This window comes from Trifolium pratense, linkage group LG4 (genome assembly GCF_020283565.1).
Source record: "Trifolium pratense cultivar HEN17-A07 linkage group LG4, ARS_RC_1.1, whole genome shotgun sequence".
Lineage (NCBI taxonomy): Eukaryota > Viridiplantae > Streptophyta > Magnoliopsida > Fabales > Fabaceae > Trifolium > Trifolium pratense.
In genome coordinates, this window is record NC_060062.1 from 29,478,355 (window position 1) to 29,490,775 (window position 12,421).

At 32.7% G+C, this 12,421-nt stretch overlaps 1 protein-coding gene across 1 annotated transcript; it reads right to left on the reverse strand.

Annotated features, from left to right (window-relative positions):
* Positions 1 to 4,110: 4,110 nt before the first annotated feature.
* Positions 4,111 to 9,335, reverse strand: LOC123922429 (uncharacterized protein PF11_0213-like). Its single transcript, XM_045975146.1, has 6 exons — positions 8,219 to 9,335; positions 6,895 to 7,700; positions 6,299 to 6,697; positions 5,486 to 5,698; positions 4,903 to 5,085; positions 4,111 to 4,767 (listed from the first exon to the last, which is right to left on the reverse strand). The coding sequence occupies exons 1-6, from the start codon at positions 9,333 to 9,335 to the stop codon at positions 4,111 to 4,113; spliced, it is 3,375 nt and encodes a 1,124-aa protein (XP_045831102.1).
* Between the last annotated feature and the right edge of the window lie 3,086 nt (positions 9,336 to 12,421).

Here is a 12,421-nt window from a genome sequence, read left to right on the forward strand (position 1 = left end):
CTTAGGCTCATACCCACGAAAACGAACATCACAGAAATGAACATCACAGACCCACGAAAACGACGTGAATGAAAACGAATGAAAACCCAAGCGAATGAAAACGAATGAACAAGAATGAAAATGAATGAAAACGAAAACGAATGAAATTTGGAGGAAGTTTGATTTATTCATACCTTTACCGAATAAAAACGAAGAAATTTGGAGGCGATTCAAGCATTCTAGGGTTTGGAGAATGAAACCGAATGAAATTGGAGAGATTGGAGTAGGCATGGCAATGGGTACCCGCGGGTACGGTTTTTACCTTCCCCGTTCCCCATACCCGAATCATTGATAAATACCCGTTCCCCGCCCATTACCCGACGGGGATGAAAAATTGAACCCAATCCCCGTCCCAAATGGGTTCGGGTATACCCAAATGGGTTCGGGTATCCCCGAACCTTGCCCTGCCCTGCTGAACCTTACCCGAACGCAAAATTTTCCCGAACCCTGACATACATACAATACAAAAAAATTCAAATAATAAAGTACAAATCAAAATTTCAATGCATTAAACATACAAATGAAATGATATTCCAAAATATCAAACCAAAATTATCAAAACCATAAAATAGTACCGGTACAAACCAATATTCCAAAATACCATCAAAACAACCACATAACCAAGAATGTTCTACATCATTGTTCACTGAAATTGCTAAAAAAATAAATAACTAAGAACCGTTGTTCATTAAAAATCCTAACTCAAGCAGATAAATTATATGATATGTGACATTATAAATAAATAAATAGGCGTAATATAGTAATTTTATATAAACGGGCGGGTTCGGGGACGGGTTCGGGGTGGGTACCAATATCTCCGTTACCCGCCCCATCCCCATGTTTTGAAATCGGGGAAAACCCAAACCCGAACCCAAACCCAGTCAAATCGGTTTTTCCCCGTCAAATTCGGGGTGGGTTCGGGCGGGTACCCGCGGGTACGGGTTCTGTTGCCATGCCTAGATTGGAGAATGGAGAATGGAGAGATTGGAGAATGATTGGGAAATTGGAGTGTTTGATTTGAAGAACTTGGGACGATTTGGAAGAACTTGGGACGATTGAGAATGGAGAGTTTGCAGTGGGAGGGAGATTGAACGCGTATGAAAATTGGGAATGAAAATGACAATATGAAAAATATAATAACACTATTAGGATTCCACTACCGGTGAATCCTAGATCGGTAGTGAAAAGTGGGAATATGAAAAAAATAATAACACTATTAGGATTCCACTACCGGTGAATCCTAGATCGGTAGTGGAAGATAATTAAAACAAATTTGTACGTAATTACGACATTGCCACCGTGTCTACTTTCCACTACGGATTTAGCAAAGCCGGTAGTGAAATCCCTTGTCTCTGAACTTTCCACTACCGTTTTAAAAATATCAGTAGTGGAATCCTTTGGTCAAATGTATTTCACTACTGGTATTCACATACCAGTAGTGGTATCTCCAAACCAAAAGTCATTTTTCTACTAGTGTTATACTGAAAATCTAATTTATACTGAAAATTCAACCAAGTCCCCACTTGTTGGGTGATGGTATTTATTATAGCTAAGCTTATACTGTTTAAAAAAATGCAGTAGTTTCTTGATCCAATGACCAAGTATTCATTACTGGATCTCTTTCACTTTTTTTTTATCCTGAGTCACATGGCAATCCATGGCACTCAGTAATCTAATTCACATGGCAATCCATGAATCAAGTTAATACTAGCCACTTCAATTTTTTATAAGAGTTTAATATTGTTTACACCTAAAAATAAACAACTTGTTAACCGAATTAGGCAAACAGGTGATTTAGGATCAGGCGAATACCCTCACAAATGTAATTAGTTGTCAATGTTAGTATTTCCCCTTCATCGGGACTTGAACCCAAAGTTCTTTTACATTTTTAACCCTTAGCTCAAACCAGTTGAGCTAACCATCCCACCCTATAATGATGGTGATTATAAATTTACAATTTGTATCTGCATATTCAACTTTTTCTAGAGCCAAGGTCCAGTCGAGTCCGCCCGATGTATTTTTTATTGGATTTCGTAGAGACTAAGGAATCAAAATCTAATTTATATTGGAAAATTCATCTAACCAAGTCAGCACAGGTCAGTACAATTTAAAAGAATATCATACCATACATATACAGTAATAATTGTGGTACCAAAATTTTATCCACTATTATGCAATCTCCTATAAACACTTAGGTAATGCATCTATAGTTAGCGATTAATAAGTCTGTAGACTTAACTCAATTGGTAGAGACATTGCATTGTATATACAGAAGTTGGGGTTCGAATCCCGGACTCTCCACTCAAAAAGTAAGCAAGTATAATAAAAAATCCTAAATAAATATGGTGTAAAATGAATTTGAAAGAAATACCTGAATGAATGGTGAATTGGGGAGAGTGAGTCCGAATGGAGAAAGGGATTATTTGAGCTTCAAATTGATCGATGAAAAAGTGGAAGAATGTGGCATTGGTGAAGATGACAGGCAAAATTTCGTGTGAAATGAATCAGCGTGCATTGAAATGGAAGAATATATATGAATTTGATCGCTCATGTATATTTGTTTTTTTTTTTTTTTTTTCACCTAAGGAGAAGGGACCCTATTGGTGCAGAATTCGGGGCGAGTTATGACATCAAGTGGTTCCAGTCCCCTACCAAATATAGTTGCGAGATCGAACCGTGGTTCTCCCTACTAAGCGTCAATCACCACTGAACCAACTAAGTATATTTGGTTTGGTTGCGTAGTAATGGCAACTTTGCAAGATAAAATGTACACTCTAATAAATACTCCCCATCGGATGAAGTTTTTTTTATAAGGCTCGTTTTAAATTTGTAGAGCCATTTACTCAAACATAATCTGAAATATAAAAAGTTAAAAACAAATATATCTTTTTCCTAAGAACAATTTAATAATTGTAACATTTAAAAAATACTTATTAATTACACTATCGATTTTTCTTAATATACGTGAAAAATAGAAATGGACATTTATAATAAGAGACGGAGCTAGTAAATATTGATATTTAACTTGTAGATAGATTAGATGGTATCTATGTCCTTTTTTTTTAAGCTGGTGTCTATGTCCTATTATTTATTTTTATGGTAAGATCTATGTCCTAATATTTGATCTCATGTTATTTTTCTATATGTTTAATTAATTTAAAGTAAATTTATTTATTTAAATTTTCAATTAATTATTGCTACATATACTAGATGTGGAATATAATTAATTTTTACAATGCTAGCTACAATCTAAGTGTCTATATTTTGGTCTGTCCCATTATTTTCTATTATCCTACTCATTATATTGATAATTTAATACTATTATTCGTTATGAAATGAATTGATTTGTCTTTGGCTAAAATAAAAATAATAAGGTTGAATAGGCTTTTCAGATAGCTTAAATCAAACCTAGTTAATCAGGTTTTTAAAGAGTTCTATTTCTGAGTTTAGTCTTTCTACTAAACGTGTCTATTTCCACTCCAATCGACACCCAACAAAAATCCAGATACGAAAGAGTTTTCCAAAAAAAAAAATACTCAAAATTTCAAAATATAACAATATATTATTTGTGTCAAAAAATATAAAATTATTCAACTAATATTTTTTCAACATTTTTCTTACCTTCCTTCTATAAAAGGAAAAAGTATATATTAATAGGAGTCACACAAAAAAAAAAAAAAAAAACAATGAATGTCATTTGAGTTTGAGATAAAATGTTATAAGATACAATAGAACTTCTACATTTCTTACTTCCTACATTGTGAATATAATGATAGAGTACATATGTGCAATGAGACTAATAGAATACAATTATTAACATCTAACTAGGGAAACATGTACTGAAAAACTAATTAGTGTATCTATCTTTGAGTTTAGTCTTCTCAATTGTTATCACTCTACTTCATTTTGAGCTATTATGAAGCACTGACATGTAGACACCCGTAATAATTTAAGAAAATATAAGTGATTAAATGTAAACCGTATGTGTCGATGTCAGAGACTATATATGCGTTGAAAATGAAGTGCCGGTACTACAAAGCTAAGTTTACATCCTCAAGTTGAAGTACTTCCTTAAGGATGATCATTCGTGTGTGCTATTTGGCTAACCTTATCAGTGACTTCATTCTTGTTCATCTCATCAGATTCTCCTAATCTGTCATCTTCATTAATGGATACTTCAGTGACCATTGGTAGTGGAGAGTCTTTAGAGACGATGTTACCTTTGTCTTCCGACTCTTTTTCTATATGATCTTCTACGACCTGCTTTGACTCATTTTGGAAACAGTTCTCTTCTTCTGAGCTATGAATTTTGGCTTCATTTTCATTCAAGTCATTGTGGTTTTTCCCTTCAAAATCATAAGCAGGACTTGTTTCTACCACCTGCTTTGACTCACTTTGCAAATAGTTCTCTTCTTCCAAGCTATGAATTTTGGCTTCATTTTCATTCAAGTCATTGTGGTTTTTTCCTTCAAAATCATTAGCAAAACTTGTGTCTACTACCTGCTTTGACTCAGTTTGCAATTTCTCTTCTTCTGAGCTATGAATTTTGGCTTCATTTTCATTCAAGTCATTGTGAATTTTTCCTTCAAAATCATTAGCAGAACTTGTGTCTACTACATCAGCATTGATAAAAGGTTGTGTGCTAGCTTCTTGTATCAATGATTCTCCTTCATTATTCTCTATGTGAATTTCTGAGGATGATTCTAGCATTGGAGAAATCATTGGCACCTGTAGAGAAAAAATTCTCTATTAGTAAAATGGCTAATCTACTAAAATATATGGAGTTTAAAGATACAAATATCATTTTTATTATCAAATGTAATTTTGTTGACTTCTCATTCACGTACACCATAAAGTTATTACCTCTGCTAGTCTATTTGGTTCTGATGAAGCATCATGTTCCTGTCTAATTTGAGGAGTAGAATTGTCTTCATTGTTCTCGTCATTCTTTAAATTTTGGTCTTCTTGATTACAAACTTCTGCATCATTCACGTTGCTGGACATATTTGATTCTTGAATGGAGTTCTCCAATGGAGAAGTGTCATCCTAATCAATGTCACAAATAACATTATAGTCAAAGCTTGAAGCACTTCTATTTTTATTCATTAGAAATTGAAAACCAAGTTACAAACATGTTCAAATGATGTTGTGTTTTTTTATTTATTGTGTGTCTATGTTTGTGTGTCTGCCAAATATGTAAACACTTGTCTTGTTTGGATAAACAACTTAATTAACCGTTTATCATATAAGTTCTTATGCATAAGCTATTTCTATAGCAAAATATAAGTTCTTAAGTCAGACTGTTTTTTCATAAGCTAATGCCGTTTTTCATAAGCTATCCTGAAAAGGTTATTAAATAAGCAAAAAACTGTTTATGGTACATGTCATAATAAGTTGTTTCAACATAGGTAAAAAACAAATAACAAAAATCTACCACAAGTCACACCTGAGAATGAATCAAGTCATCATTATGTGATTCAACATTTCGATCATTATGTGGTTCTGATGAAGCATCCTGTCTACTTTGAAGAGTAGAATTGTCTTCATTGTTCTCATCATTCTTTATATTTTGATCTTCTTGATTTCTAACTTCTGCTTCATTCATGTTGCTAGACATATTTGATTCTTGAATGGAGTTCTCCAAGGGATAAGTTACATCCTAATCAATGTGACAAATAACATTATAGTTAAGGCCAGAAGAATTCCTACTTTTGTTCATTAGAAACCTGATAGCAGGCAGCCCAGCGGATCCGCGCCTAGCACTGCTTTGGGCTTGGGGCGCGGATATGAATGGTGGATGGCCCGATTAGAAACCTGATAGCAAGCGCCCCAGCGGATCATGGAGAAGTCTCTTATACAATCTAAGAATTGAGAGTTTGGGCCTAACTCAACCTACAAAACCGGCTTTGAAGGGTGAGGATTGCCTCTAGTTTATAAACATATATTCAGGTCATCTCGCAACCGATGTGAGACTTCTTAACACTTTCAATCATGCAAAACCTAATAATGTGCTACAAAGCCTTTAGGCATAGGATTACCTTATCACTCTATTTGTATTAAGCTGATATAAGTTAATACAACAATAAAAACATTTTCCAAATAAGTGAGATTCAAATGGCATCATAATGCACTATAAATCATGATAAAATATTTAAATTTAAATATTTATTAATTATGATTATGATATGCCAATGTTCAATCTACATAAAAACAAAAAACATAGGTGAAAAATAAATAACAAAAATCTACCACAACTCACCTGAGAATGAATCAAGTCACCATTATGTGATTCAACATTTGGATCAACCATGGAAGGCTGAATATTTTGAGACATGGATTCAACTGGGCCTTCGACATTTACTGTTTCTTGAGCCACATTCTCCACATCTGATTGTTGAACAACTTGGGGCATCTCTTGGCCTGCAGATGTCTTACGTGGTGAATGCAATACAGACCTTGGTGATGACGAAGATGATGATGAACTTGTGATAGTCGATACTTCATCAACCGTTTGTTGTCGATGATGATGAACTTGTGATGATTGTGGCACTTCATTACTCCCTATGTCTGTTGTGTTGTCTTGCTCAGTGGCTGCTGAGTTGTTCACTTCATTCATAACTTGGTCCGTGTTTATTAAATTCTCTGTCTGGTTACATTCCTATAAGAAAAAGATGAATTCAATTTTTCTTAGTAAGAATGTATTATTCTTATGGTTAACGCGGTTCAAATGTGTATATAATTATGTTCAGTGAATGTTTAATGAATACAACAAGGCCTCGCAATTCATTAATCGTTGAATGCCATTAATCACAATTTGCAAGTATGAATCCACAAAATGCTTGTTCATCAACTCACGTTCCTAACGGCTATAGTATTACCAAAATGACTAACCTCGAGATTTTCTGAAAGAGTTTCTTGTGGTAAATGATCAACACGAGTATCCATCAACCTTATTAACCGCTTCCAACGTGCTGACACATCCGAAGAATATTGGGATGTACCGGTTTGTCTCACATTACCAAACATGTTATGATCACTACTCATTTCATAATTTGGAGTATCAACATGTATATCAGATTCTGATGGCAAAAAATTCACATCATCTACATTTTCTACATCAGTGTTTTCCTCAAAAATATCATCATGATCACTAACTTCATGCGCTTCCCACAAATCTTCATGATTATCATCAATTGTCAATGTTGGTGAACCAATTTCAGAAAACTCAACGTGTAAATCAGAAGCTAAGGATATCGACGGTGTATGACGAATTAGTCTATTTGCAAAGAACATGTGTTCCTTACTCTTATCAATAGGAATTGAAAGAGACTCATACAATGAATCATTTAAATTAGTAACATTAGCACTAGATATTGGAAAATCATGGATAGACTCTTGAGGCTTAGGAGGTAAGGTTGAAACTCTTTCAATATTTATTATCGATGGAATTAAGTTTGGTTCGCTTTCATGATATGACATGGAATTTTTTGGATCACCGTCGTCTCCTTCCTCAATTTTCATGCCAAACATATCAACTTTACATTGCCCTTCCTCTTCTTGTATGGTTTCCTCTCCTTCATTTGTTGGATTTGGAGCTTGTAGTTCACTTTCACTCCCTTCTTTCGAGTTTAATTTTTCAAGACTATCATGACTTCCCAAACCTACATGAGCAAAATACATTCAATTTAATGACTCTTTGGATTAATTTAATTGAATTTATCTACTGATATAAGTACTTGTGAGACTGTTTGAGAGAGGTTATGGAAACAAGGTATGACATGTCTATAAGTTGTTTTCAGCTTATTTTCATAAACTTTTTAAGAGAGCATATCATGATTTCACATACCTACATGAGCAAAATACATTCAATGTAGAGACTGTTTGATTGGATTATGGGAGTTTATTTACTGACATAAACACTTTTGAGGCAATTCAAGAGAGCTTATGGAAACTTATGACATGTTCATAAGTTGTTTTCAACTTATTGCCATAAACTCGTCAGGATAGCTTATAAAAGCACCTAATTGTTTTATCTATTATAAAAAAATTAACTTGTTAATCCAAAACATAGCTCTATTCTCAAAATTTACCACAAATACACACTATACTCTTTTGTTTCCTTTGTTTTTAACTTAAGGGGAGAAAAAAGAGGACAAGGAAAATAGAAAGTGATTATTACCTGAAAGCCTGCTAAGTCTTGAATTTGGTATCCTTTGATCTCTAACTTCAAGGTCTTGTTTAGGTTCTAATGGCATGTCACCTATGAACTCTTGAACAAAACCATCTCCTTTGAGATTTGGTTTCTCCTCAAAAGGTTCATAAGGGATATCAAATGGACTTCTCAAAGCAGATGGAGCAGAACCAGGCATTTCTATGCCATCATAAGCTCTTGGAGAATCAAAATCAAAAGGGTTCATTCTTGCTGCAATAAGCAATGGTGCAATTTGGCTTGGTGTAATTGATTCTGTTTCAATTAAATCATTCTCAATCTCCAAAGTCAATTGTTTTCTTGCCCTTCTTCTAGCTATAAGACTCTCCAACCTTTTGTTACTTTCTATCTCACAAATCCCAAGATCCATTAGCTTTTGTTGACCATCCTCTTTCAATTCTATAACTTTATTACTAATAATATTATCCTCTATTGCCTTTTTCTCATCTTCCATTTTTTCTATCTTTTTCTCTTGACCATCATAATAACTTGAACCACAAGTTACAACTTCAGCCTTTGAAGGCTCACAAAATGATTGTTTTTTAGGATCCTCACATTTTCTTGACGATAACTTAAAATCATAAGGCTCAATCTCTTTCTCGAAAACTCTAAATCCTGATATAATCTCCGTGTTCTTCTTAGTGAACTCATTTCGAAATGCTGCTGATAAATTCTTAGCTTTTTGTTCTAAATCACCATACACATCCAATTTCTTCCCCGTGAAATTTCTTCTTCTACTTGTTGCATTTTGTGATGGATACTTATAAAGCATTCCACGTCTCTCATTCTTGGGAACCTCGGGTAGTTTCACTTCAACCTTTTTTTTATCTCCTTTTTTCTCAACACCGTTAACATTTGTTTGCTCGGAGCTCCAAAAGATTTTAACCAAAATTGCAATGAACACAAGAAATGGAGACAAGAAAACCAACAAATTGTATATACAAGAAAGAAATATATACACAATTAAGAAGACTAACAAAGCACATGAAACCTTTGGATACTTTTTCATAAAAGTATAGCTTCTTACAATTGAAATATGAAAAACTTTGGACAAATGAAGCAGAATGTCCTTTGTATTGAAACCCATCTTTAATTCTATGAATGTTGGTACCTAGTTACAAAGAATAAACTAACTATAATGTTTTTAAGGTCGTGGTTGCATGTATTTTATGCATTTGTCACATGTCACAACCCAATAATATAATAGAAGAATCAAATATATGGAGGGTATTTATTAATTAGCCATAACCAGATTCAAAAAAATAATTGTAATCATCATAGTAATAATCAAAAGGGATTAACATGTTTGCTTCAAACCCTCCATTGAAGAAACATTTAAAAGAATGTAGCTTTGGGTAGGAAGCTACAATTAAAAGTGTAACATGAAAATGTAACATTGATGTGATTTTTTTACTGAGTCCATAGAAACCATCTAGAAAATTGAAAAAAGCTAAAGATGGAAAAAAGAGAGAAAATAGATCAACTAGTGAAAAAGTTAAATGACCTTATCCGGCCGTTGAAGTATAGCAATTTAGTTCTTTCTTTTTTTGGGATATTTTTTGTTTGGCTGAAAATTTCTTAGGATCCTCTAATTTAGAAATTTTGGTATGTGTTTCTCGTCCATTTTGATAACCGCAAAACAAGGGATTAAATGTATAATATAAATTTAAATTTAAATATTGAATATTTAAGAAGAAAAATATATTCCCACAAAAAAGAAGAAAAAGAAAAACATATATATTATATGAGTTAGGATCCGTTGACACCAGATGTCAAACTTTAATTTGATACCAAATTTCAACCGTCTATTTTTTTAATCAAAGGCTAATAATAGTTTCCTATATTAACTAACATGTGCATCAATTTAGGAGATTTCTTATTTTTTGGTTTTATAAAAATTTGATTTGTTTGTTCTAAAAAAAAATTTGATTTGTTGTTATCCAATCTTCCCCAAACATGTAAACAAAAAAATATTTAAAAAAAAAAATTTCCCCAAACATTAACGTCTTCTTGCGTTTTCATTCCTCTTTGATTTGTTGAGCATCCTTTCCTTCAATTTTTTTATTTTATTTTTATTTTGTCTATATTCCCATATGCAAAGAGGAAGCGGTGAATCTAGGATTCTATAGGAATATTTTGGATGGGATTGAATTTATATGTGAAATTTTTTATGTGACAATTGAGGTTATGAATTACCAGATTTGTTATTAAATCATAATTTTACCTTGATATTTCAATTCCCAAATTTGAACCCTAAAAAAAATATTAAAACAGGGAAGGGGTTGTGATTGGTGAACGTATTGTTAGAGAACCAATGATAGAGACTAGAGAGGAAAAAACAAATTGGGTAGCAAGCAATGATAACAATTACTTAAATGAGAGAGATACAAGAAACAATGGAACTTGAAAGGAGATTGTTAAAAGAATAATTAATTGGCTAAGATTTGGAAAAATAATGATCATGTGGATTTTAAATAAATAAGTATGAACAGTTAGATTAATAAAAATAAATGGACAAGATTTGGTGTCAAATTAAAGTTTGACACCTGGTGTCAACGGATCCTAACTCATATTATATAGTTTCACAAATAAAAGTCTACTAGGTGTAAGTGTAATAAGTGTAACACTCATATGTTTCATAAACCCTCAATTCAATGTTCAGTTGTTCACACACCTGGATTAAGCAATGTTTTAAAACTCGGACCGCTGATCGACCCCATCAAGGCACTAGGTCATTGGTTCACTGATCAGACCAGTGGATCACTGGTCAGACCGCATCACTATTGACCCGACTTATATAAAAAATTTAAATATATTAACTTGAATTTCATAACAATAAAATTTAATTAAAAAAAATTCCCTTCAAACTTTTTTTCAATAAATTTTATATATTTAAAAGGAAAAAAAACACACAAAAGCTTCTCATTTCATCATTATTTATATTTTGATAACATAATTTAATATACTATATTACATTAAAATAAAACAATGGATATATATATATATGAAAATTAAATTTAAAATAATAAGGGAAAAAAATTATCAATGTATTTATTATTAATGCCATGGTGTTTTATAACTAGGCCCTGTTTGAATTAACTTATTTTTGAGCTTATGCAAACAGCTTATACAATTTTTATGTATTATTATAAGTTTGTCAATGTAGTTTATGATAAAATAGCTTATAAAAATACAATTTTCACTAGTGTGAACATATAAAATAGTATAAAACCTAATTTATATTGTATAAGCCGTTTGCATAAGCTAAAAAAAAAGCTAATCCAAACGGGCTCCTAGTACAGTAGTATTAAATATATTTCTGTAATACATAATATCACATCATAAGTTCAAGTAGCCTAGTGCTAGTAGTGATCCTACTGTAAATCAAGTGTGTTCGATTTTCATATGCAACATATTTGGAATTTTTTTGAAATAATTGATTTTCTCTCCAAACCGGTCTGGTTCGCGCGTACCGTTTTATTCGGTTCCCAGTTCAACAATCGACCCACCCGAATCACAATGGTTTTCGACGGTTTTAAAGCAGAACCGGTTCTGCATGATAACCGAGTCGGCCACCGTACCGGTTCCCTATCCGAGCCGGTTTTTAAAACTATGGAATTAAGTGAATTTAAATGTAGGTGCAGTCAGTAGTTTTAGTCTTTTAGATCATATGATAAATTGTCTGATCTTGATAAATTTTGTTAATTGTCAAATAAGAGTTAGAGAAGGAAAGCAATTGATATTTTAAAGGTAGTTTATAAAAAAAAAGTTTATAGAATACAATTTTTATCGGTAAAAATTTATAGACTAATGAATTCATAAACAAAATATCCTTATATAACATATTGTTGCCCTCTTTATAATTAACTTATAAACTAATGAATATAATTTTTAGCTGAGAATTAATATTAATAAGTGATACCTTATGATCAGAGAAGGTAGATGGTCAGTGAACATCCATAGTTGAGCAATCTACAAAGGGGGAATTTGTACCTGAAGGCGTTCCGATGCTTAAGTCAGTTCAGAGTTCAAAGGTACAAGTTTAAGTGTTGAGTTAAAATAGAATTGAATATGTGACCCTCCTGTAGAGAAATGTTTATATAGAGCCCCCAATGACGAGTGAAAGGTCTCTATGCCTATCAACCTGGTCAAAGCTGCTCCGCTTATTAGGGA